Source organism: Barbus barbus, assembly GCF_936440315.1.
Source record: "Barbus barbus genome assembly, chromosome: 12".
Classification (NCBI taxonomy): domain Eukaryota; kingdom Metazoa; phylum Chordata; class Actinopteri; order Cypriniformes; family Cyprinidae; genus Barbus; species Barbus barbus.
In genome coordinates, this window is record NC_136740.1 from 16,861,417 (window position 1) to 16,889,322 (window position 27,906).

Genomic DNA, 27,906 nt, shown 5'->3' on the forward strand with positions numbered 1-27,906 from the left:
AATGTATTGTTTATTAAATGTTTCAGCAACATAGCATCAATGAATATATATAATCTTATTGTAGACTAATAAAAGACCCCTGTAACAAGAAAGCTACATGAAAAAAAACAACATTAATAAATAAAAAGTGGAAAGCTTCTGCGCATGCGCAATACATAGACCTTTTGTCCGGACGAATTTAGGAGACGGACTCGCGCATGCGTACATGTTTGGGGGAGGAGCCAACACCAAAACACGAAAATTATTAATGAAATCATTATATTGTAAGTATTCCAGGTTTTAAGGAAGACTCCCGTCTTCTACTCCGTTTACATATTGTAAAAGGTGTGAGAAACATGCTGCAATGAAAGGTCTGGCACTAGCTTTCATTTTGTCCTTTTAAATGTCAGGTTGCTTTAACAGGTTAAGAGATTTTATTTATTTAATAAAGTGTGATATCCAACTGAAATAACTTCACTCTTATACTTTGACAGAAAAAACTGAAAAGCCTCTTACTGCACAAACAGACCACACCCTCTAAAGTTTCTGGAACAAGATTCAAACTGATTTTATATTTCAGGAAAAGTTTTATTGTAAGTTACTGTAGTTGCACAGGGTACTGTAATGCATTGCTCGTTTTTTGTGTACTGGTTACCAAAAGCTTTTCTTACCTTTTCAGCCTAAAGTAGCTGCACAAGAGTTGGCATGGAAATCTTACCATTTGAGGAGGAGGAGGTGGAGCGTGTTGCTGGTGCCAAAACACAGCTGCAGCAACAGTATGTAAGTGGTCCAATGAATTACCCCTACACGAGAAAACGTCTAAAAACTCAATTAACTTACAGTGGAACACTCAAATTCTCGATTGACATTCTTATTTGTACTAAGCAGTTACTTGCTATATTAAGAGTGTTTTTCCAGCAGAAGACTTTCTGAATTGCATGCTTGCCATCTGCTGACCATCTCAGTCAAGCACAGGAGCAAAAACAAAAAGCATTTACTCATCTTGCTCTAAAATAATAATAATAAATAATAATTCGTTACATTTATATAGCGCTTTTCTAGGCACTCAAAGCGTTTTACATAGTAGGGGGTATCTCCTCGTCCACCACCAGTGTGCAGCATCCACCTGGATGATGCGACGGCAGCCATAGTGCGCCAGAACGCCCACCACACACCAGTTTAAAACCATTTTTAGATTGGTTTCCTTAATAGTGGTATGTCAGAAGTGTTATGTAAGTTTAGGGATCTCTTCTAATATTTATGTTGGAATGCGCAGTCAAAAAGATGGTTGCTATGTTTACAGTCTTGCTTTTTGTGTCATTGTGCCCTTAAGATAAATATTTAGACCTGTTGCTCCAGAGATTATCATGACAACTGGGTGACTCTGTTTACATGCATATCATTTTCACCAGGAAATGAGTCAACAAGAAATAGAAATATTGCTGAATATATATACACTACCATTCAAAAGTTTTGGGTCATTAATATTTTATATTTATATATATATATAGATAGATAGATACAGGTGCTAGTCATAAAATTAGAATATCATGAAAAAGTTTATTTATTTCAGTAATACCATTCAAAAAGTGAAACTTGTATATTAGATTCATTCATTACATACAGACTGATATATTTCAAATGTTTATTTCATTTAATTTTGATGATTATAACTGACAACTAATGAAAGTCCCAAATTCAGTATCTCAGAAAATTAGAATATCAATTAAGACCAATGCAAAAAAAATGATTTTTAGAAATGTTGGCTAACTGAAAAGTATGAACATGAAAAGTATGAGCATGTACAGCACTCAATATTTAGTTGGGGCTCCTTTGGCCTGGATTACTGCAGCAATGCGGCGTGGCATGGAGTCGATCAGTCTGTGGCACTGCTCAGGTGTTATGAGAGCCCATGTTGCTCTGATAGTGGCCTTCAGCTCTTCTGAATTGTTGGGTCTGGCGTATTGCATCTTCCTCTTCACAATACCCCATAGGGTTTCTATGGGGTTAAGGTCAGGCGAGTTTGCTGGCCAATCAAGAACAGGGATACCATGGTCCTTAAACCAGGTACTGGTAGCTTTGGCAGTGTGTGCAGGTGCAAAGTCCTGTTGGAAAATTAAATCTGCATCTCCATAAAGTTGGTCAGCAGCAGGAAACATGAAGTGCTCTAAAATTTCCTGGTAGATGGCTGCATTGACCTTGGACCTCAGAAAACACAATGGACCAACACCAGCAGATGACATGGCACCCCAAACCATCAATGACTGTGGAAACTTTACACTGGACCTCAAGCAACGTGGATTATGTGCCTCTCCTCTCTTCCTCCAGACTCTGGGACCTTGATTTCCAAAGGAAATGCAAAATTTACTTTCATCAGAGAACATAACTTTGGACCACTCAGCAGCAGTCCAGTCAAGACGCTTCTGACGCCGTCTCTTGTTCAAGAGTGGCTTGACACAAGGAATGCGACCGCTGAAACCCATGTCTTGCATACGTCTGTGCGTGGTGGTTCTTGAAGCACTGACTCCAGCTGCAGTCCACTCTTTGTGAATCTCCCCCACATTTTTGAATGGGTTTTGTTTCACAATCCTCTCCAGGGTGCGGTTATCCCTATTGCTTGTACACTTTTTTCTACCACATCTTGTCCTTCCCTTCGCCCCTCTATTAATGTGCTTGGACACAGAGCTCTGTGAACAGCCAGCCTCTTTAGCAATGACCTTTTGTGTCTTGCCCTCCTTGTGCAAGGTGTCAGTGGTCATCTTTTGGACAACTGTCAAGTCAGCAGTCTTCCCCATGATTGTGTAGCCTACAGAACTAGACTGAGAGACCATTTAAAGGCTTTTGCAGGTGTTTTGAGTTAATTAGCTGATTAGAGTGTGGCACCAGGGGTCTTCAATATTGAACATTTTCACAATATTCTAATTTTCTGAGATACTGAATTTGGGACTTTCATTAGTTGTCAGTTAATCGTCAAAATTAAAGGAAATAAACATTTGAAATATATCAGTCTGTGTGTAATGAATGAATCTAATATACAAGGTTCACTTTTTGAATGGTATTACCGAAATAAATCAACTTTTTCATGATATTCTAATTTTATGACCAGCACCTGTATGTATATGTGTGTTAAATTAAATATAAATTATATATATATATATAATTTTTTTTTTTTTTTTTTTTTTTTTTTTTTTTTTAATTAAGAAGGTGGCATTAAATTGTTCAAAATGCTTTTACATTGTTGCAAAACAAATTCTATTGCTGTTCTTTTGAGCTTTCTATTTAGCTAAGAATCATGAAAAATCACGGTTTTCACAAAACTATTAAATTTTTTTCAATATTGATGATAATTAATGTTTTTTGAGTAGCAAATCAGCATATTAGAATAGTTTTCAGTGTCGTATTGTTCTTCAGAAATCAGAGTATGGCTGCTGAAAATTCAGCTTTGCCATGACAGGAATAAATTATGTTTTAAAATTAATTTACTATTTAAATTTTAAATTAATATTAAAAGCTGTTATTTCAAAATATTAATGTTATATTATTGTATTGTATTATGTAATTTAATTTATTTTTGATAAATGCATTCATGGTGAGGATAAGCATCTTTTCAAAATCAAATTTAAACTGTATTATATTAATATTATATTAAAGTGAAAGCATGCCACATCATTTTTTGTTTTCTGCTCCTTTATCATATGCACACTCTTTGTTTTTAGGGCTATAACAACATCATCTCTACACCTCTACAAGGTTTCTCAGAAGACTCCAGTGATGAGGATGACTACATGGCACCACTGGCACCTAAAAGTGAGGAAGGCTCTATGTGCTGTGTTTGTGGAGAAAACATCCCCTTACTGAATAAACTGATTGAGCACTTTAAGACGCACACAGCCGAGGTGTATTGTCACCTGTGTCGGACGAAATTTGGACGTGTAATGTCGCTGGCATTACACTTAAAAAATGCCCATCCAAGGAAAAGTTTCATGTGTGGAATCTGCAGAGCTCTCTTTAGGTGCACGTGGCATCTGAATGGACATATGGAAAAGCATCGGAAAGACGCAATGGATGTAAAACCTGTGGTTAAAATGGAACCGACAGAAGAAATCAGGATCAAAGAGAACATAAGATACACTGATATGAGAAATATAATCTTGAGGGATCATTCATATTGTGTCTCAGCTCAAGCAGCTACAAATGACACTTGCAAGAAACGCTTCGACAATGATACAAACTCCACAAATCAAGTGTCACAGATTAAAACAGAAACCGAAAGATTGCCTATTATTGATAAACAAAACGATACTTGCAGCTTGAGTCAATCAGAGCAAGAGCATCTTAGCTTAAGACAGAAGGTAGAGAATGAGGATGAGAATGGGCTCGGAGAAACTGCAGTTTGTGAGGTGGCTGCAGAGGAGGAAATCAGACTGATGGAGGATGACCAAAGTACCGACACTGATGACGATGTCAACCCTGACTCACTACCCCCTGGTGACACAGCATACAACCCAGATGAGGACTTCAGCTCAGAACCTGGTGACAGTGACTCAAGAAGCAGCTCCTATGGCCGTCACAGAAAGAAAAAGAGACGAAAGAAACAGACGCCTGACAGTAAAAAACCTGCAAATAAGAATCTAGAGTTAGTAGACATTGCAGAGAAATTTGGGTTTCAATCCGATACTCCCTTTTGCTGCTATGGCAAATTTGCTAATTTGGGGAAGCACATGGACGATTGTAGGAACAAACTGAGGTTTGCTTGTTGCCTGTGCAACGTGGTATGTGAGAATAAAGAGTTGCTGCTGAAGCACACGACCGAAAAACACACCGCGGCTGGGTATATCTGTGCACATTGCCACAGTGTTTTCCCCAGACTGGACTGTTTCAAAAACCATGTCTGTTTGAGAAGAACAACAAGCGGCATTAACTTGCCAGCCACCCTGGTAACCCAGCTACCTGTCATGCCTTTATCCGACAGCAGTGGTCAAGTAAGACCTTCTGCCCCTGCTTTTTACACCAATCAAAACTCCATTAAAATGATCAAAATAACTCAGACGAACTCAGCGAATAACATTTCCCCAGCCCCTGATCCTCCACCTTTGATGCTGCAGCAATTGCTTCAGACAACTCCTTTAGTTCCTGCTAAGGTGACTGATTTGGTTCCACAAGTTGTGGCTGTGCCACAAACTCTTATCAGGCCCCATTTCCCTCAAATTTCTTGTGTCACTCGTCCGAAAGTTCCTGTCTGTGTACCTCTGGTAGTGCGTCCCTTGATGCCAAATCTGGCCAGGATGACTCTTCGTATCCCTAACCCTTCCAACCCACCTTTTCCAAGTCAAGTCATCGTATCCTTCTCACCTACAGTGAACATCTCAGCACCTTGTCTAGTATCAGCCAACAGGCCTGTTCGGAGACAAATGCCTCTGGCTAATATTAGACCCCTACCTGTAAACGTCCCGCTGATGACCTCAGTCACTTGTCCTACCCTTGTCAGTGCTCCTACTGAACACAACCAGCCACAGGTCCCTCCTACCCAGGTTCAGGCTCCGTTACAGGTAGTGGCCATGTTTGTGAACAAAAGAATGGATTTGGCTCTACAGAAGCCTCTCGAGCAGAGCTGGCGCTCCAAAACCATCTTCCCCTGCCGTCACTGTGGTGCCATCTCAAGACAGCCGTCGCTGAAGGTGCGTCACCGCTACTTACACCATGGGTCAAGGTTGTACAGATGTCAGTGCGGAAGGTCGTTCCAAAGGCAGCTGCATTTGCTGAGACACCAGGTCCAGCATGCGGAGTCAGTCCGATTTGTTTGTGCACGGTGCGGAAATACATTCGAAGGGGCGCATAAATTGACCTGGCACAAATGGAAGCATAGAAATGGCAGGCGGTGTGTGAAGAAGAAATGCAAGGCGGCTTTTGACTGTAGCTGTGGACAGATGTTTACAAGGCCATCTGCACTGTTATGGCATATGCTTAAAAACTCGAAACATTCAAAACACACTCGAAAAAACTCACAATCTGTCTCTGTTTGAATGGTGTGTGTAAATGAGACGCATATAGGATTGAAAACTGACCTTTCAGTCAACTGCAAATTGTTTTTCTTTGGCCTTAATTGATCATTCTGTATTATTATGTGTTCAAAAGTGGTGTATCTTATTTTTTGTTTGTTTTTTTACTTTGAAAAAGACTTTGAAATTTAAAAACTGAAGTCCAAATCCATAACAGCACAAATAGTAACACTTTAACCCTAAAGATAAGTTTTGTATCAGAACAAATGTGATGTGAGCACTGGTATAATTTTATAGGTTTTATTTTTCTCTGTCATAAGATGGATGTGACTACTGAAAGAATGCTTGGTGAGAGTATTTTAAGCAAGCTCTCATTTATTAATTACCAAAAAAACACTTTTTTTTATTTTTATAGGGGTTTTGTGTTGAAAGGCAATGATTCATTCTAACCCATTTGTAATAAAAAATTGTACATAAATACAGAGAGAAGTGCTCTGTATATATTTTTAAAAGAGTTCTCGTCATCATGTAGTTGGGAAAACACAAAATTATGTTAACATGTGATGGCTTTATTAAAATGTGCAAAAATAATGCTGTAAACGTTTTTCTGTCATTTTCAACTGGCAATTTTTATGTATATTTCAAAATACAACATGCAAAACCGTATTCCTGATCAACTTATCTTGATTCTAAAGCAATAAAAATGTTCTGGTTTGCTTCCCTATGTTCCTGAATAAGCAGCAACAGTTAATGATTGAAATAATGAGTCATGTGCCATTCATATGCTTCCCTCACACCAGCAGTTTCAAATATGCAAAGACAGGAGTAAAACCAAGACAAAGTTACTGTTTGTTTATCAAAAAGAATTACATACAGCATACCTGACCTCGTTTCTTATTCCCAGTGCACTCATATAATCATACTGCATACACATCTAGTTATTGAGTCTATTTTGAAAATATTCATCACAAACGATACAGGACAAGCACAGTCTTAACAGGAATGATGGCCAAACATGCAACATACTTTTGTCCACCAGGAGGAGATACCAGAGAGGACTGACAGCCTCTGTCTTTAATGAACTTAAATACAGGCTTGAGCAATAAAGATTTTTCCGTTACACCAGTATTCTGAGGACCATACTACACAAAACCTTTTCATGGTGTAATTAGAGCCGCCACATGCTGTCATTCAACAGATGCCCTGTCAGGTTAAAGGGCTGATGGAAATTCAAGTCATTCCCAGCTTTTTTTATTGGGGTGCTTTGGGTGCAGGTGGTTCTGCCTCAATAAAGGTTGTTCTAAAAATATCAGTGTACAAGGGCAATAGTCTGTGAGGAAGTCTGGCTTATCCTTGACACCTAACGACAATTTATCTGACTTACCTTTGAAAGAGTTGCCAGCAAGTTACAGAGACCTTCATCTATGTGTCATTGCCAGGATGTACGCACATAACTGAAAAATTGTGTATCAAATTAGAGTCATAAAGTTATCAAGTTGCTCAGTATGATTCATACTTCCAAATTCTGAGATGAACTTCTCAAAGTTAAGGTGTTTTCTTCAGTTTGATGAAGACTAACTTCCCCAGTCTCTCCTAGGAACAGGAACTATAGAAAGACTTGATTTTTTTGTGACTTTCACACTGATATAAATCACACCGAGGCCTGTGCGATTGGGTTACAAGTCATCTAAATTCGTTCCTTCTCCAGAATATCCATCTCATCGTTTTGGTCTCAGTCACACTGAAACTGAAAATTAGAAGTGAAACAAACCAAAATAACCTTTTTACAAGTTCATGTTTGTAGCATTGAAGAAGCGTTCATCAATACACACGACAGAACGGCTGTTCAAAATAAAACGATGTCTGCTATGGTTGTTGCTGCTCTTAATCCTTTTGAAGTTCATCATAAAGTTCCTCCATCAGTTCAAGAGGCTTGATTGAAGAACACTCATTAGCCTTCTGTAGAGATGTCACAGGTCACCTGTACAGAAATAGATCCAGACTTTACACTATAAACCTACTCGATTAGGTCAAGCACATAAAGACTGTTGATGGTATTACCTGTGGTCCAGTCTGCGGCGATGTAGCGCCTGTGTGAGCAGCTCAGAGGTGATTTGGAAGGAGCGTCCCAGCTCGTCCAGCTTCTGCTCCATAGAAATGATTCGCTGCTCAAGCTCATGGTAAGAGCTGTTCCAGTTTGCACTCAGATCACACATGATCATCTGCATCTGTTTGAAGACCAAAACTATTCTCAGATAATATCCTGGTCTTAGCTGTATCCCCCCCCCCCCCCATATTAAGCATATCAGTATCATAAGACATTCAATGTTTGGTCATATTTCTCATTCAAAATATCTAGGTGATGTAGTTTGTGAAACATCAAGGTCTTGTTTTTCTTTTTATGTGCACAGCTGTAAGTATCACACAAGATGCTGCCAGACTTAAGGTAGTTTTTACAGACATTTTTATGGTTTCACTGAACATTTATATGTCTGGGTGAGGTGAATGTCTCTTTTTTCAGGCAAACTGACCTAGACAGGAGTCTGATGTATGTCTGATTTACCTTTGAGAGATCCACCATCTCACTGGCATAATCCCTTAACTTCCTCTGCTTCAATCTCAGGTGACGAAATCTAGTCGAGACAGGGAAAAAAAGCATTACATTCTGGTACAATGGTTTTAACAGAACTCTAGTCAGCTTGGTTTCTCCTATATGTTGTCTCCTATATGTCAGTCTTTAGATAACCCCAATATGAGAAAAATAAAATAAATCAAAATGACAACGGGTGTGGTTTTTGTGGAATATTTTTACTTAATACTTAATATTCCATGTATTTTTCCTAAATCTCACATAAATCAGCAATGTCATTCACATGTGCTGGCCATATTTCATAAAAATTATATTTTTGCAACTGTTCTAAATGGTTGTCAAAACAGTGTTATTTTAACCGAATTTATATTGATTTTCTTGTAGTATTTATTAACATTTTATAGTGTTTATTAAAGCTTTTGTCAATTAGTTTTTTTTTTTTTTAAGTTTTAGCTTGTTTTTATTTCAGTTTTACTTTTAGTAATTTTAGTATTCCAACTGAAACTTACTTTATTTCAGTTAGTTGCCAAGGCAACATTTCTCATTTTTGAATAATATTCAATTAAAATTTATTTTATTTCACTTTATTTGATTTTACCAATTCAATTTTAAATAGTTTTAGTTTTACAGTAACGATACTGACATCTATTCATTTCTCAGAATATTGACTGGTATTTTTTTAAATAAGTTTTGTCAAGAGTAATATTTAATTCATTGACACTCCCTGTATTAGTCAGAAACATGGTTTGTGACATGATTATGGATATTAATATTCTTTTTTAATTATAATTTTCTATATTAAAAAAAAAACGATTTCATCACTTGATAAGCCCCTTTTTGTACATCCATGTGTGCAAACATTTCTCACATAGACATACATTAGTTCTATTTCTAATTAGTTCAACTGAAGTTTTTTATTGGTAATGAACAAATGAATATTATTGAAACATTTTTGCATTCATGTAGGCTTTTGAGGTCATTTCAGGGTTAAATTCCCAATTTTTGCTTTATTTTGCGACCTCTCATAATGAAAGTTTTAGCAGTACATTTGTGTATTTTTTTGCAGTAGGCCTACTTGCAGTTGTCTCTGACTATGTTGTGTGCCAAAAAAGCAAAACGGAAACCGGTTATTACAGGGGAACCATCACCAATTGCCGAAGCATGCAGAAATGACAAGTGTCCATGTGTCATGGGAGCAAAAAGAGAACAGACCGAAAATCACAAACCAGAATGACCTCCTAACTATTTGGCGGTCTGCTTGCTTCAGCATCCACTTTCTTTCCAGAGTATTTTTGGTGGTTCTGCTAACTGTAAAAGGGGAAGTCAGAATCCCTCCACCCTTACGGCCATCCACGGTTACTCACGGATCTCATACATGCACATGGAACATTCTAAGAGCCAGATTCCTGTAGTCATTAACGATGTTAAACGCTGCAGTGTAAATTCACACATCACCGCTTCCTATTCACTGCTCAAAAAGGAACTGCAGCCAAAAAGGGCAGCCAGCTGAGCCGCTTTCCCCAAACTCAGCCCCTTATCTGCAGGAAGATGTCAGGACTTACTGTAAACAATAAAGCGGTCAACAATCAGCTGAGAGATGGGGAAACTGCATAAAGTCATGAAGGATTTTAGAGAAAATGACCAAGTGGAATATGATCCGTGTCCTATCGCCATGGGCTTAAAAAGTAAATATTCCAGGTGATGGGCCAGATGTTTAATTGGTTAACTGTTGCATGAGTTTGCTCATTGTCATATCTAATGTTTAATTTAGATATTAAACATATTAAACATTTCCTCTACATATATTTATTTACAGGAAATGGTTTTGATGAGCTGCATGAGGTACAGTTAGAATGTATACTTTATCATACGAGTTTATATAAGTTTATATGATATGATTTATATTTATGATTTTTTTAAATAAAACAATGTATAGACTTCTGTTTTGTTAATAAGTACTAAAAAATTGCATAATGGAATTACACCTATCACGTAAAATAAACTTTTATAAAAATCACCTATTATCATCAAAAGAAAAAAAAAAGAAATATATATATACAGTATAAATATTCATTTTGTTTAAATATGTTTATATTTTAAACAAGTGACAATTATATATATGTATGTATAATGAAATTATATTTTTAAATATGTATAATTTAAAAAATACAAATATTACAATTTATTAAAAATCTATCTATCTATCTATCTATCTATCTATCTATCTATCTATCTATCTATCTATCTATCTATCTATCTATCTATCTACACTGTAAAAAAAAAAGTTGAACCAATTTAAAATTTTAAGGTAACCAGCTTCAGCAAATTTGTGAGTTTTCTCAACTTGTTGTTTTAAGTTTATACAACAAAAAGTTGATAATCTCCTACAAAAATAAGTTGAGAGAACTCAAAAATCTGCTGAAGCTGGTTGCCTTAAAATTTTTAAGTTGGCTCAACTTTTTTTTTTTTTTTTTTACATTGTATCTATCATTTAAAATAATAACACATTTGAAAAGATATGTAATTATGTATTTCTTTAAAAAAGTATTTTTTTTCAACTGCTCAGTTTGTTTTATGTCAGCTATCCACAGATGCTCTGTCTTTCTCTTCTAGTGAATCTCTAAGTACGCTGTGTAATGGTTGAGTGCTGGCTGTAATGGATCACTCACACACGGATGGCCTCCAGCAGGAATCTCTGGTGATGACGATGCTCTCCGCTGTTGTCTTTTGTCTGGGTGGTGCGATGCAGCAGCCAACATTCTCTCAGCACATTGGCTGCTGCGTGCCGGATCTGTGTCACAGAGAATTTGATTAGAGTTATAAGTAATCCATCCATCACAGCTCTACAATGACAGTCTATTGACAGTCTGTAGGACATTCCTTAAGTAAATAGTGGCATGTTTACATTGTTCAGAAGATGGCTGATCAAACACTGTATGAAACTACCGTACAAGTTGCTGTCTGTTTAACTACACTCGCTAACTATAATATGATGATTGTGATGTGATTGTGTAAATAACAAATTATAACATAACAGAGTATTGCTAGAAAATCTGGACAGGATGTAAGGAAACTGGTGCAGTTTATTAAGGGGGCAGCCTTGATGAAAATAAAAATGGAAAGACGGGAACGGAAGGAAAAGTAATGGTTATTTTGAGGGTGATTTGAGGATGAGAATAGCCATCATAAAGATGTGGGTTACTGACAGTTAAGGGCTTTTTTTAATCACACATTTCTCTGCATTCTTTGATTCTATTGTTGTCTGTGTGTCTTCCTGTTGAAGACCTGCTCATAATGATGTCACCAGCTCCCTGGCAATTTTGTATGTTTGTGGTTATTAATAGAGTGTCCAACTGTGTCCAGATGTCTTCCTTTAAAGTATCATGAAGGTATATCATCGCAGGGCCTGATGAGTAGGACCCGTGGCATGCACACACACACACACACACACTCAACGATACACCCTGTGACAGGATATGGCTTTTGCCAAGTTAAAAACATAGATTCAGACCTTCATGAATAGGAAAGGAAAAGGAATATTCTGGACTCAGTTCAAGTTAAAGTCAATCAACATCATCAGTGGCATAATGTTGATTACCACAAAAACTATTTCTACTTGTCCCTCTTAAAAACATCAAATCAAAAACTGGTCTACAGTGAGGCAAACACAATAAAAGTAAATGAGGCCAGTTTGTGAACATTAAAATACTCACTATTTCAATAGTTTAGCCACACAATGGAAACTATGTATTTATTAACAATAGTTTTTTTTCTGTACAACGCCCAATTTTACAACTTGTCCATGATAGCAAAACATCAGAAACCCTAAAACGACAGAAAAACTATTGTAATAGCGTTACAGCTATAAATTTGGCCACAAGTTCCTCATCATAATAAAAACAAATAATAATTTCAATAATGTATGTATTTATATTTACCTTGTATATAAATTGTACATTTAAAAACTAACATAATATATTTTTATTAAATTATATATTTTATAATAAATTAAATATTTTAATGATTTAATATATTAAACAAATCATTAAAATAATATTAATTTAAAATGTGATTAAAAAAAAATTCAACTGTCTAAAAGTATTTGTGTCAGCTTTCCACAGATCATATACAGGTCATTTCGAAAATGATGGACAAGGAAAAGTTATTTAGGTAACACTTTACTTAATAAAGCATCAGAATCAGAATCAGAATCAGAATGAGCTTTATTGGCCAAGTATGTTTACACATACGAGGAATTAGTTTTTTATGTATAATGCATTATAAAGGGCATCATAATTAATCTTAATGTGAGTTGTAATAATGAATTGATAAATGTTATAATGTATTAACAATTACAATTATTCATGAGATTGTATAATGCATTACAACTACTTTTATAATGCATTATACATTACGGCTTTAAGTAAAGTGTTGCCATTATTTTTAGTTGAAATTTGATGTCAAAAAATGCTGTCGATAAGTTTAAAATCTGAATATTCCTTTGAAAACGTATCTTTTCAGTGGTGGGAGATAATCAAATGTAAGTACATTTTTCAGAAACACCTGTCAGTGGTTACTCACTCAAAGCAGTCTGATTTAATTTCCATTTGTGGAAACTCTAAGCATCTACCATCTTCCTCTATGCATTTATTTTGAACTCTCTCCTCCTTCCCTCTGATAAGCAAACAGATGGATCCTGTTAGAGGAGTGCAAGCGGCCCGCCTGCCCACCTCAGCATTAAGATCCGGCCCTCAGCACCTTCTCTCTTTTCCAGTGCATATGCTAACGGACACACATCAGTGCATCTTATTTCCTGCCAGAGTTAAGCTTCTCATGGACTGACACAAGTTTTCCTGACAGGGACCTGATTGTTTCCTCTCTTTGACGCCTTTTGTCGGCTATTAAGAGCACAGCGGCTGTCTATGCCTAGCCATCCTAAGCTTTTTCCCACACTGTAATGCTATTTGGAATTCCCTATTTAAGGAAAAAATAATGTTCTAAAAAGCCTCTGAAATCATAACACGCGTGCGATGCGGAAAATAACGCTGCTTCCATTCATGCTTCTGCATCCTCCAGGTCACTGCTTTTTATGTTTCTCATCCGAAACGAAGGCTATTTTTAAAGATTAAGTTAAGTATTCCCAAATGGCTAAGCTACGTCTGATTATCATTAACTTATTTTTTTTATGACTATCAAATCGGTCATAAGGAAATAACCAAGCACACATAAGTGTTTGACAAAAAGACAATGAAGAACTGAAAGAGGGTGCCATATACGTTTTATGTGGTGGTCTCTCTTGCTCACCCGCTTGGAGATCTGAATGTCCATCATGAAGAAATGCACATGTTTCTCCCCTTTGTTAAGCGCCAATTTCTTAGTCATGACGGCTACCAACATAGCAGTACATGCCACACCCTGACAACAAACACATAGACATGAGCATGGTTACCATCTGTCTCATTATCCCAAACATGTACTCAGACATAAAGTATTTAGAGTTAATGATATTCAGACAGTACACAGAATTCCACAAGGTTCTTTGTAGCAAGTGTATAAATCATTTTTAGGGGAATGAAATATAATGACATTTATTTTATTCAAATCAGTTTAAAAATTTGGAAAGCTTTTCCAACACAAAAAAACATACCAATTTAAATCATTAATAAAATATGATAACTAAAATAACAAAATACTAAAATAATAAAACAGTAGTATTATATGGAAGAAAGTGTATGTCTCTATGAAGAATGTTTCCATGCAATTTTACACTAAACAGTTCATTTACCTGAACTCCTTAATTTGTTGCATTAGAGAACAAATTGATTGAGAGATAAAGAAAGGGAAACAAAGAGAGAGCCAGTTAGTTCTTATGGAGAGAAAGTATAGTTAGCATCGCTTTAAGGTTTCTTCATGGTATTGACTAAAAGTTCTGAAAACACAAAGGCTTACAGTTTTTCCATAGTTGATTATTCACAGCAGTCAAGGAAAATGTTGAAGTGTAATTACAGAACTCCCCTTAGTCAATCATCTTTGTAAGCCAGAATTAATCAATTCAAAGGGCAAAATCTTTAATACTATCATAATTTTTCACAAGAGTTGCACCCAAAATGTTCTTTTATTCTGTTGGCAGACAGTGTGAATTCCTCTGTGTTACAATCTAATATATGGAGATACACATTCTTGTTTTGAACTATCCACACCCCATAACTATCCACACCCCATTTTTAGGAATTCATGCAAGACCCCCCCTCCCAAAATATTCAAGCATACTTAAACCAAATTACTTGAGAGGCAAAACAGTATAAGCTATTTATTATAAAGCTGGATATAATTATGCCCAAATGAATTGTATATATACACAACATCATCATGAAAATACAATATACATTAGCATATCTTAACTTCTTGATTGCTTCTATCATCACAAAATGCAAACTATATTATTGGCAAGCATCTGATAAAAGCAGCAATAAGGCATGAAGATATTAAAGTTTACACTCGTCCACTCGCCATCAGAGGTCGCTCTTTATCATATTGACTCTCACACCACACAGACTGTTACATATTACCCTGGACTGCATTTCCCATCATTCATTGCACTAAGTACACACAGCTGTCTCAATCACTAGCTCACCTGAAAGCTATTACACTCACTATATAAAACACACTCAGATCCTGCTTAAGTCGCCGAGTATTGTGTAGCGTTTATTGCTCTCCAAGTGATAGCTAGTCTACGGCGCCAGTTCCCTATCTTAGTTTCTAGTTCTAGGCTTAAGCCCGATTCGGACGGTAATTGTTTCTCATATGGACATCTGCAAAAATAAATTTACACATCACTTCAGTGATAAAAACTCATGGATTCAGACGGCGATTTATTGTTAGTTATTGTGAGTGAGTTCTGTGATCCTGCGCTGCTCACGTGGCCAGTCACATGATTGTGTGCTATAAATAAAATGAATTTTATTTACAAATTTATTCTTATTATTGTGTAAAATGTATTTTAAAATACTTATGTAAAATATATTCTTATTATTCCAAGCATATTTTATAATGTATAATCCTATTTATTATTTGATTATTTAAATCTCCTGTTTAAAAATAGGTGTATTTGTATATAATTATACGCGATATATATCCGTTTATAATACACATTTTAAAATTGTATTGCATACTTGCTGCTGCTATAATAAAGACCCATTTCGAATGTTTGGGAGTTTTCAAAAAGGGTTTAAACGCTGAATTTTGAATCGATTTCTTCTCGTAAACTCAGAGATGCGGATTCGGACGGCAATTACATTACTACACGACCTTGGTGTTTGTCAAAAAACAGTAGGTAATTTGTCCGGAGATTTTCACGGGGGTGATGACAGAAAAACACAGACGTCCTGGATTCGTACGGTAATTAAATCACCAACTACCCCCTGTATATGGTGAAAATCACTTGCGTCCCCCTGAGAAACAATTACCATCCGAATCGGGTTTTAGTCTAGTCTAGTTGTGTCTCCTGATTACCTAGTTCCTGATTCTTGGATTTTGGATTAACCCCTGTTTCGGACTGGGTTTGCTCCTCGCCTGGACTTTTTCTCACGTTTACGGATACCCCTCTTGTCTAGCCCTCTGGATTATATTTGCTGTCGTCTGACTCAAGCCCGTTTAGGATTGCTCTTCAGTTTTGCCTATGCCATACCTGTTTGCTGTTGTTTGACACTGCCTGTGTTTTGACCATGATTATGAATAAAAGCTCGACTTGGATCTGCTCGACTCCTGTGTCGTCGGCTCCGTTACAGAATACTCAGTCATACAAGGATCCAGCAGCTTTTCAAATTGACATTGGCCAGGTATGGACACAACAAGAATATTATTTGCCCTTAAACAAGGTCCACGATCACTGGAATCCATATGGAACCATATTCAAGAATTTGTACCCATCGCTCACTATTCAAAATTACCGGACATTATTTTGATAGAGATTTTCTGCGATGGCATAAACCCACCTCTGAAGTCTAAGCTTAGACTTGAGGGTTCGCGCTCGTCACTCAGTCAGTTCTTGGACTATGCTCTGTTGTCAGTCGGTTCCTCATTCACTGTGGGAGGAGGAACGCGTGATTAAACCCGCTCGTGAAATGGCGGCCGTACCCGAGCGCACTCACATAATGGCGGCGACAGTGGAACCCATTCACAAAATGGCGGCCACAACGATGCTCCATCAAGTCATAGCTGAACTTACAGAGTCTCGTTACAGAGTTCGTTTGCGAATCCTTGTTCTGCCCTGTCACGACTATGGAGGCCGTCTGCAAATCCTTGTCTTGCCCTGTCACGACTATGGAGGCCGTCTACAAATCCTTGTTCTGCCCTGTCACGACTATGGAGGCCGTCTGCAAATCCTTGTCTTGCCCTGTCACGACTATGGAGGCCGTCTGCAAATCCTTGTCCTGCCCTGTCATGACTATGGGGGCCGTCTGCAAATCCTCGTCTTGCCCTGTCACGACTATGGAGGCCCTCTGCAAATCCTTGTCCTGCCCTGTCATGACTATGGAGGCCATCTGTGATCCCTCGTCTTGCCTTTTCACGGCCACGGAGGCAGCTTTTGAACATTTGCCCTGCTCTGAACCGGCCGAGGAAGCTATCTCTGAACTTTCGACCCTGTTCGGAACCATCCATGGTGGCTGATTGTGAACTGTCTGTCCGTCTCGCCTCAACTAATGTGTCTGATTTTGAACTTGCCGGTCTCTGTCAAGGAATCTAAACCTAAATTGTCTGTCTTGAGCTCAGAAACTATAAATGCACCCCATATCTGTCTTGTTAACCCTATCACTGCCATGGAAGCCTTAAATGAACCTTCTGTATGCCCTGTTAACCCTGTCATTGTCAAAGAGACCATTAGTGAACAGTCTGTCTGTCCCCTTCCAGTCAATGAGTTTATTTCTGAGCTATCTGTCTGTCCGGCTTCAACCTATGAATTTGAGTTTGCCTGTTCAGTTGTCACTAATGCTCTTGATTTAGAATTATCTGTCTGTCCTGTTTCAATGTATGAGCCTGACTGTGAATTGTCTGGCATTGTTTTCCTCACTGGAAAATCGACCAGTCCAGATTCAGTCTATGCACCTGGCTATGAACACTCTTTCCGTACAAATATACTTTTGAATCTGATTTTGAACTGTCTGCTGATCCGGGTTTTGTCAATGCCAAGTCTAATTTCGAACCATCTGTCTGTCCCATGTTAATTAACAAACCTGATTTTGAACTTTGTGTCTGCCCAGTCACTGTCAATGAGTCAGATTTTGAATTGTCTGCCTGTCCAGTTTTGATCAGGGAGTTTCCTTATGGACTGTCTGCCCGCTCACTTGCCACCAGGGAAAATATTGATGGACTTCCTATGTTCCCTGCCTTGGTCCTTGAGTCTGTACATGCTCTCTCTGTTTCTTGTGTCTCAGTTTTCCCTAGGTCCCAGTCTCTAGGGCCTTCTGCTCCACCTGCTCCGCCCTGGTGGGCTCGAGTCCCGTCTGCTCTGTCCTAGTGGGCTCCGCCGTGGAGGTCTTCTGCTCCACACTGGTGGGCTCCGGCCCCGCCCGCTCCGCCGTGGAGGTCTTCTGCCCCTTCTGCTCCGCCGTGGTGGTCGACTGTCTGGCTCTGGTGGTCTTCTGCTCCGCTGTGGTGGTTAGCTGCTCCGTCTGATCTGTCGTGGTGGTCCTTAGTTCCACCTATACTGCCGGATCTGTCCTAGGTTTCACCCTGGCTCTCGGTTCCTTGGCCTCAGTCACCTGCTTTGCCTCAGTCACCTGTCCCTTCACTTACACATGGACCTGGCCCTCCATCCCTCCCCCTGTTCCGCCTCCGCTCCACCACCCTCCTGTACTGTATCTGGGGAGCGTCTGAAATCTTTTTGGGCAACAAGAGAAAATTACTGATTAAGAATACACATTTTTGCAGTGCAGGTGTTGGATGCAAGACAAACACACAGACGCTCCATCACACTTCCACGTGATAGGTAACAGGTGATAATGGAAGCTGATCCTGACAGTGGAAAGTCATTAAAGTCTCATCTTTATGTGGAGAAAGTGATAGGAAGCATTTACATGGGGCAGCCAGGCACGTTGAACGCTCCCGCTGAAGCTACAGGTGAGAGGGCTATCCCACACTAATGAACACCCGTATACTGTTCCAACTGGATTAGGAAACTTTTTTTCTGGTTTTCCAAGTCTTGGGCACAGGTTGGCACACCCTCCTGATCTAGTGGCGCCAAATGCTATAAACCACCTAAAAATGGCAATGGTGGAAAGTTTTCCCTAAAAAAAGGGGAAAGCTTATAAAAACACTGAGCGAGGGAGAGAAAGAGGAGTGAAGGATTATTTTCCACTGTGTCAGGGAGGTGTCTGGGTTTGGCTTTAGCCCCATGCTCCTGTCGTGTGAGTCCCATGCTCCTATCCTGCCGGCTTATCTGTCCTGATCGGAAATGAGGGATGGAGTGAAGAGAAGGGCGGACAGTCTGGTGCAGATGCAGCTGCCTGAGTCAGAGAGAAGCTGGAAACTCAATCCTCACGAACATACAGCACAACGCAGCACATGTTCACAACACGCACGGACACACGCTCTTACTGTCACTGTAAACATTTGTTCGCTAACTACATCAGTTATCATGAACTAACAATGAACAATACCACTAAAGCATTCATTAATTTCAGGTAAAGTTCATTTAAACATTTAATAATACATCATTAAAATCAAATGTTATACACTAATGTTAACAAAGATTAATAAATACCTCAACATATGTATTGTTCATTGTTAGTTAATACGTTAACTAATGGGACCTTGTTGTTAAGTGTTACCATTAATCATAAAATAGAAACTACCATTTGACCCTAATGTTATGAACTAATATATTTTAATATTTATATTAATATAAAAATATAAATTTAATTAAAATATAATAATATGAAATATGAAATAATAATATTTAATAAAGCTTCTTGTTATGAACTTTTGCCATGAAATGAATATGTATTGACTATATTTTCAATCATTCGGTCTGAAATGATCTTGTACGGGTGTAACCAAAGTACTTGGTTTACAGACAAAACAATCTGTGTACCATAAAGCTAAATCATTCCCTCCCTTCATCACTTGCTGAACTCTTTGCTCAGATACACCCACACCCACCCACCCACCCACACACACACACACACACACAAAGTCCATATTTAAATATTTTTTTAAATATGTTCACAATGCCTTAAAGATATGATTTCAGTGTACAATCTATGATAAACAAAAATGATTTAATGGATATTAATTCAGACAACCATGTGACTGAACAGCCGAAAGATGTCACAGACTGTGATTCTAATCTTCATCCTTCATCAGTGAGGCTGCCAGCACAGCATCACTGAAATCCCAGCTGGACTCCAGTGTTGCTGTAAGGAAGGGTGGAAGAACAGCTGTAACTGTACAAAAGGTGTGTCCACATGGACGTGGATCTCATAACTCAGTCACAATGCTTTAAATGTGATGAAGCAGAAGCTGCAGCAACTGTAGACATTGATAAACCAGTGCAGGTGGGTACCATTTAAGAGACAAATGACTTACAAACCACAAACACTTGTTAAGATTATTATTAGCTGATTGAACTATGAATATGTATCTTTAAATGTACTATCATGTGATCAATGGGTCAGTAAAATGTAAAGTATACGGCACAGTTACAGTTTATTTCTAACAGGACAAAGCTGGAAAATGTCTCAAGAGGGAGTCAGTTATGAACTCAGTAACGACTCTGAACGATTCACTGACTAACTGACTCTGATTTAAAGCACCAGTTTACAAGCGAGTTTGAATTTGTTTTGTGAATCTTTTTGACTCACTTATTAAAACGAACTGGTGAATATGAGTCCTTTTTTTTGGCTTTTTTAGTCATTTGTGACTATTTTAGTCATAGTCGGGAGCTAACAAAGCATATCACTCAGATTTTTTTTTATATAGGTTGAAACTGGGGAGGTACCTTTTTAAAAGGTATACCTTTGTACCTTATTTACCCCTAAAAGTATCTCAGGTGTACATATTACTAAGTGTACTGCCCCAGTGACAGCTTTTGTACCTTTTTTTTTTTTTTTCCTGAGAGTGAGTTATAATGACATATGATAACGGTAATCATATTTGATTTCTTTACTAAACCATAGAAATGGAGCTCAGTGAAGAGGTAGGAGTGTTTGTCTTCCTTCAAGTACATAGCCTATTACAACAAAAGCAATTTAATTATTTTGTCAGTAATAGATATAGCAGTATACATGCCTAATTGTTAAGAGTTAGTTAAGAGTTCTATTTACCATGACGCCTGTGAAGAGACACACCACCTTGCCACAGCTGGTGTGAGGGGACACATCTCCATATCCCACTGTGAGGAAGGTGATGGCTATGAGCCACAGTGCAGTGTCCATGCCACCTGTCTCTACCTGTTGCTGCCTATAGGTGGTGACAGAGAGTGACTGTGTAAATATACGAAAGACATATTGTGCAAAACTTGAACTGATTAAAACTTTCAAATGAATTGTTGCAGAAAAGACAACAGTGTTAATGAATGATTCATCCTTGCCGTGACAAGTAAACTAGAATGTATTGTTCAAAATTTGACAGTCAGTAATGAGCTGGTGCTGAAGAGCAATGTGTTTGTTCCTGAAATAAATCTATTGGTAAGAAACGTATGACCACAACTCAAATTGATCATCAACATCAGAAGAGGCATGATAAAACTTGATGAGCTGTTTCTAATGAGCGAATGGAAAAAGCATATTAATAAGTGTTTGTGTTTCTCCACAAATAATTGCACGTTCTGTACCTTTCACACAGTCGCAGCATCCAAGCCGCAGAGAGCCAGAAGAACATAATGAAGACCAGCAGCGTGCGGGCCGGATACTTGTTCATTAGTACCTTGAGCACAAAGCGGAAGGAGAAGTTGATGTTGTTGAGGGAGCCGATGCTCCTGTACGAGGCGCTGAGGAGCACCTTACTGTGTAACAGGACGGCTCTGTGCACGAGATAAAGTCTCAGGAACATGAGAGCCGACAGCAGCAGCTCCACATCTAGCATGACTTCTTTGTGACTGGAGGACAAGCAGAGGGGGGTGGAGGAATTTTGCTCCGGCTTCCCCCCAAGTCTGTCCTCCATATCGGGCCTCAGGTAGATAGCCACAGGATGGATAGCGCAGACAACGAGCTCCAGGGAGATGCCAAGCACTCGGTTACTGGTCATGGCAATGCGCCAGTCCACCTGGTTGTGGTCAATGATGAAAAGCTTGAAGAAAGGAAAGAAAAACAGAGGCAGGATGTGTATCAACAAGAGAATCACTTGATTGATCTCATAAGGAAGCAATGATTAACAAAAAATGGCAGAGACGAGAGAGTAAGCAAGACGTTCTTGATTCACTGTAAGAACGGGGCCAAAACAAACACAGCCCTGCCCTCCCTGATAGGACGTCCAGCTGTAAACTGTTTTGCTTGTGAAGGACAAGTGTGTCAGTGAAACTACTCAAAACCATAAATCACAAATGAACGGCTCATTAATTACATGACACAAAAAATATTAAACATGACTTAGAGCTGAAAATGAGTAACACCATGTAAATCAACAGTCGTCTTGGATTACAACAGACGGTTTGAAAAGTACATGGACCAGAATTCGGTTGTAATTTTGATCGTGGCTTTACATTTTCCTGCTACTCTTATTGTACCACTCCCAGCTGCTGTATAATCTCAAAACGTTTGTCACTCTGCACTGCAAACTTTTCCTCATCCATGAGGTCATTCGCTGTGATGACAAGACATGGATTTCTAGGTACTTTGATCAAACATTTAAGCATTTTAAATTAATAGACCTATACTGTGGCATGGCTTAGAGAAAAATTCATAATGCTAAACTGCACCAGATACTGTGACTTATAAAAAAGTTACATAATTAACCATACCATACTATTATCATATCACAATAGAAATGTATTTGTAGTAGTTAGTAAGGTTTTGCTTTTGCTTCGTTAAACTCATTAAACTATTTTTTTTTAATTAAAATATTAGAGTTGTCAGTATATTAAAATACAATCTTGATTAAAGAAAAAACAAAGGATAAAAAAGAAAAAAATGTTATTGTGACTTTTCTGATATTTTTCTTGTAAGTGCAAATTTATATCTCACAATTCAGACTTTTCTTCTTATAGAAATGCACTTGCACTGGTGGAAATGGTCTTGCATTAATTTGCTTTTTAAAGCAAATAAATTGAAACAAACTGTGTGTATATGTATATACAGTCTATAAAGACACTGGTCAATATGTGTTAAAGTTAAAATACACTACATTTTAGAAAGTGTTCCTGTAGCTCAAACAGTAGAACAGAGCATGACAATATAACTACAATACGATCATGGCTTTGATTCCCAGGAAATGCATGAACTTATAAATTAACTAATTATTAATACAAATTCTCTTACTTCTGTGTAAACAAATGATGCTGCTTCATAAATACTTCGTAAAAAAGACCAGAAGAAAAAAAAACTTTTTGCCCTGTTGTACACAACTGATAACATTACGTGTGCAACATGTGGTTGCATAAGTTCCTGCTTTGATAGGAATCACAACTGAAACTACCTATACTCAAAAGTGACCTCAATCAACGCAAGACTATGTGCAATAGCATTGCCCTTAATCTGGAGTAGTGTAAATTTTTCAGTGTACAACAATGAATATATGAGCCCAGCCCATATGAAATCTTACATTTATTTGCTTTGATATGAGTTAATCTATTAATCCAGCTGCAGACAGTCAGAGATTTTGTCCCTTGAATAAGGCCTTACAGTGAGGGGTGCAATATGAGTCCCATGGGAACACAGTTAAGGGTTCGTCGGACACAGGGAATAGGGTGGGGGTTGGGCTGAACTGAGAGAGATGTGAGTACTTTTTTTTTAACTTGAGTTCCCTTTAGCCCCCATATTGCTAACTCTGTGTGAGGAGCTCAGATAAGCCCCACCTGCCCCTCACACTTTTGCCTTCTTATCTCTATACTGCACTTGTAGATCCCCTGCTGTGAAAGTTTTCTGAGTTTGATGATGTTAAATTTCAGTCAACTGTACCTTTAAGAGTGCTTTTTTCAGACATTAAAATGAGGCAATTTTTCAGATTGTATTCAGATTGGACAAAAACACTCACTCTGATGTCTTTATAATGGAAGGCGATGATGAGAATGAGCAAACACCCCGTGGAGAAACTGATGAGACCATTTATGGAGAGGGCATATATGGATCCCTGGAGAGAACAGACAAAACAAAGAGAATGAGAGTGAATTATACAAAAAAGGTTACAGTGTCATACTACTTTTCAACGTAAGAACTGAAAAATACTAGTTAATACAACTGATAAACATTTAATAGTCTAAAGTTACAGTATTTCACTGTAATTTCCTGTTTAATTATTACATTTGGTTTAAATAAAGTGAGGCAGGTGCTTCCTGTTGAAAGATGTGGAATGCAATGAGCAATTTAACATTTTTAAAATCCTATTTAAGATTGCTTTGCTCACTCCAATAACCATGTTACGTGGGGAGGATAGCGCATGAAAATCAGAATCAAGCTTATATGCCATTAGAGGTCAAAACTCAAATCCATTATTCAAACAGGCGCTAATTATGCACTAAATGATGTGGAAAGATGCAATATCACCCTAGGCAGTGTGAGCAACACAAAGGGGAGGGAGACAAAATGTGGAAAAACTTGCATAAATAGCCAATTTTCCTGCATAACCTGTTTTCCAAGAGAATGGTGAGTTTAAATAAATGGTCGTGCCTGGAAGATCGTTCTGTTAGTATGTGTTCCCTCTCCATGCCAATGCAACAAAAATAATATAAAACAAATATGTGCATTGCTATGCAACGTCATGAGCAAATGCCATTACATTAGCAGAAGAAAATGGTCAAAAATTATATTCTGATATAATAATAGTATGAAATAGTAGTTTCATAGATCAGGTTCCTTGCCAGTTTTGGTGTTAAGCAAGGTGTCCTGCATCAATTGGAATTCTGTGAAACCCCTCTGTGGCCAACAAATCATTTTATGCACTAAAGATGTGTTGGACATTTTGAAGATGATCGACTGCTTGGTCATGCATTTTCATAAAGACATCAATGGTAAATTTAACACGAGAGACCACATTTCATAGAGTGAAATCTGGCATAACGAAAGTCTTTAATAAGACCAGGTGCACTAAGGGAGGAAACTTCCATTGCATAGGTTATACACCCAATCAATGCATGCTTTGGGTTGTATAAAGACTTGGCAACTTCATGTACACAGTTCTGTTCAATTTATCCTTAAGCGATAGTTCACTCCAAAAAATGAATAATCTGTCATCATTTAATCTGTCACCACCCTTGAGTTGTGCCAAACCTGTATAAGTGTCGTTTATCTGTTGAACAACAGAAAAATATATATTTTGAAGAAATTTGGTTACCAAACAGTTGCTGGTAGCCATTGACTTCCATAGCATTTTTTTCCCCAATACTGGAGACCATCGACCGTTTGGTTACCAACATTCTTTATAACATCTTCATTTGTGTCAGAATTTTCATTTTTGGATGAACAATCCCTTTAAATGGGCAGTCGTGGCCTAATGGATAGAGAGTTGGACTTGTAACCTGAAGGTCGTGGGTTTGAGTCTCAGGTCCGGCAGTGAATAACCAACACTCTCTCCACCCTCAATACCATGACTGAGGTGAGACCATTGAGCAAAGCACCGAACCCCCAACTGCTCCCCGGGGGCCGCAGCATTAGCTGCCCACTGCTCTGGGTGTATGTTCACTACTGTGTGTACACTTGGATGGGTTAAATGCAGAACACAAATTCCGAGTATGGGTCACCGAACTTGGCCACACACCACTCCCCTTCCCTAAATCCTAAAGACTTTAGCATCTATAGAAACAATTTCTAGTGATACTAATTTTTATGGTTGATTTGAATTGCATTTGCAGTATTATAAAAGTTTCTCACAATATTGGTTTAAAAATAATTAATGATTTCTTTGTGTTCATTCATTGTGAATGCACACACCAACATTAAGGAAACAGTAAGTAAAATGTACAGGGGGTAGTGCTGAACTTTGTTTTGCCCACTTCAATCACCAAGGTATGTGGACAGGACAGCACGTGAAAATCAGCATAGTGCTTTTGTCCCGTTTGAGGTCAACACTCAAATCCATTATTCAAACAGGCGCTAATTATACACTAAATGGTGTGGAAAGATGCAATAGGCAGTCTGAGCAGCACAAAGGGAGGGGGACAAAATGTGGAAAAACTTGCATAAATAGCTGCTTTTCCTGTATAATTTGGTTTCCATGAGAATGGTAAGTTTAAATACACCGTCACGGTTGCAGAAGTAGACTATGCTTTGGAGGCGAAAATTAATTATTTCTCTAAATTGTCTGAAGCAGTATAATCAAAAATAAGTTTTGAGCAATTTGACCAAAAATAATTGGAGGAAACTTGCTGCGAATCAAGAAAACAGGGATGATAACACTGATTAGTTGTCAGTGAGGACGTTAAAACTCTTTAGTCACCCGTGTTGACTAATACAGTATGAGGCTGCAAAAACGAGGACGTTAAAACTCTTTAGTCACCCGTGTTGACTAATAAAGTATGAGGCTGCAAAAACGAAGAGTAATACATTTTATAAAGGTCTAAATGTAGAAGATGCAGACGTTTTTGATGCTAAATAATAATGATTTTCTATCACACTCATGTAACCATTGTAAATATAGGTAAAGAGTTTAAAAACAGCTGATGCATTCAGATTCCTTTCATAATAAAACATACACTTAACGAGGTCTTCAAATGAGTGTTTTCGTAGGTTTATGAAATGGAAATCAGAGCAGGGGCCGAAAACGAAAAAAAATCTGAAAAACGAAGTTAAGAAATTTAAATTCCAAGAAGTTTGTATGTTACTAAATGCAATTTTTTTCAATGAAGAATATCTCGTGTTTTTCCGTATATGTTCGGCCAATCTCGTAGGTGCTCGAGCACCCTAAGCGAACGAGTTTTGTCCAAGTGAAACATTATTTAATAGATCATTAAATCAACCTAATTTACTCAATTTCGAGTGTTAGATCAAGTAGCAATAGTGCATGTATCCACTTTTTACAGTGTAACAAAACAGTTAAGATTTTGCTTCAGCAACGACGTTTTAGTTCCACACAACTAACATTAGCTATGTATGTTTCAACCAGGCGTAATTTTGGAACGTTTAATTTCTTTATTTAGGTGAATCAAATTTTTGTCTTTTCTTCTAAATTTGGGTGATACTTCTCTTTACTGAATATCACTTTACCCTCTAGAGCTCAAAACTGATGCTCCATCCATCAAATTCACTACTCGGTTGTCTCAAGCGCACTACTGGTTTGTGTATTTCACTAATAGCTGTAGATCTACTTACTGGTTGATACACTACTGGGCACAGCTCAGCATGTAATACCATCAGCAGAATGCCTAACAACGCGGTTCCCAGTGCCCACGCGCAGAGGCGCTTCTTGTCCTCCAAAAGGAACTTTCTGTCACGTAGTCTGTAAAGATTTCCCCCCTCGATCGGACTGAGTCTCTTCCCCGTGTGAGACAGCGGTACTCTTATCTCCGTCGTTTCCCCGTTGTGGTTGACAAGTCCATCACAGTTTCTGCCATCCACCTTGGTGTCCAAGTGCGCAAGGCGAGCGGTCATCTCCATAGCGCGCTCTTGTCTTCAGTCCATACAGACATCAGTCGCGCTCTTGTCTTCAGTCCATACAGACATCAGTCGCCTTGTTCTCCATCCTGTCCTTCCCCCTCTCCAACTAAAATTTCGGAAGGCATAGCACGCTGAAGTCAAGAAAGTATTTCAAAGCACAGAGTGAAGACCGAAATGCGCACTCCTACCTGCGAACTTCCACACTGTTACGCGCCTCAGCATTTGACTTGGGTCTGTGGGTAGGCGCTCTGAACTGTTCACTATATGAAGTAGCGCTCTTACGTATGCCGTGGATGGACTGCATCAACTTCTTTAGATGTGTTGTCGCCTCGTATGATGATTGTGGCATACATTTTTTCTTCGTATGTTGTCATTAGCTAATGTTTATTTCAGGAAACTATCGTTCAAACTTTTGGCAATGTTTTCTAAAAGAGTTCCAGTTCAAGAACAGTGGAAATGCGAAACTATAAGGAAGTTATATGGCAGAGTGAAGCTCCAAACATTTAACGATACAAGTGTTAGAATAGAGTGTTTAATAGCTCATATTTGCGCTCTCAGAACCTTTGAGCTACGAAATACAGTCAATATAAACACT

The 27,906-nt window shown here is 38.2% G+C and overlaps 2 protein-coding genes across 3 annotated transcripts; one reads left to right on the top strand and one right to left on the bottom strand.

The window, feature by feature from the left end:
- Positions 1-188: 188 nt before the first annotated feature.
- LOC306878120 (uncharacterized protein) lies at positions 189-6,729 on the top strand. 2 transcript variants are annotated; one of them, XM_079430250.1, is made up of 4 exons: positions 189-263; positions 474-572; positions 659-759; positions 3,696-6,729. In XM_079430250.1, exons 3-4 carry the CDS (start codon positions 685-687, stop codon positions 6,000-6,002), a joined length of 2,382 nt encoding a protein of 793 aa, XP_079286376.1. In that variant the 5' UTR covers positions 189-263; positions 474-572; positions 659-684; the 3' UTR covers positions 6,003-6,729. The 2 variants fall into 2 exon arrangements, with proteins under 2 accessions (XP_079286376.1, XP_079286377.1); XM_079430251.1 differs by lacking the exon at positions 474-572.
- LOC306878121 (intermediate conductance calcium-activated potassium channel protein 4-like) lies at positions 6,529-27,552 on the bottom strand. The gene is made up of 10 exons (XM_079430252.1): positions 27,500-27,552; positions 27,027-27,417; positions 23,758-23,853; positions 21,401-21,855; positions 20,892-21,027; positions 13,873-13,983; positions 11,238-11,359; positions 8,542-8,611; positions 8,040-8,206; positions 6,529-7,959 (listed from the first exon to the last, which is right to left on the bottom strand). The coding sequence occupies exons 2-10, from the start codon at positions 27,309-27,311 to the stop codon at positions 7,956-7,958; spliced, it is 1,446 nt and encodes a 481-aa protein (XP_079286378.1). The 5' UTR covers positions 27,312-27,417; positions 27,500-27,552; the 3' UTR covers positions 6,529-7,955.
- Between the last annotated feature and the right edge of the window lie 354 nt (positions 27,553-27,906).

Bases quoted from the DNA above. Each gene is read 5' to 3' on its own strand.
- LOC306878121 (XM_079430252.1), bottom strand. From the start codon at position 27,311: ATGGAGATGACCGCTCGCCTTGCGCACTTGGACACCAAGGTGGATGGC. The intron at 23,854-27,026 runs GTAAGTAGATCT...TGTTCTCTCCAG, and splicing joins GCCCAGTAGTGTATCAACCA to GGATCCATATATGCCCTCTC. The intron at 11,360-13,872 runs GTGAGCAAGAGA...TCTGTGACACAG, and splicing joins ACATTCAGATCTCCAAGCGG to ATCCGGCACGCAGCAGCCAA.
- LOC306878120 (XM_079430250.1), top strand. From the start codon at position 685: ATGGAAATCTTACCATTTGAGGAGGAGGAGGTGGAGCGTGTTGCTGGT. The intron at 760-3,695 runs GTAAGTGGTCCA...CTTTGTTTTTAG, and splicing joins CACAGCTGCAGCAACAGTAT to GGCTATAACAACATCATCTC.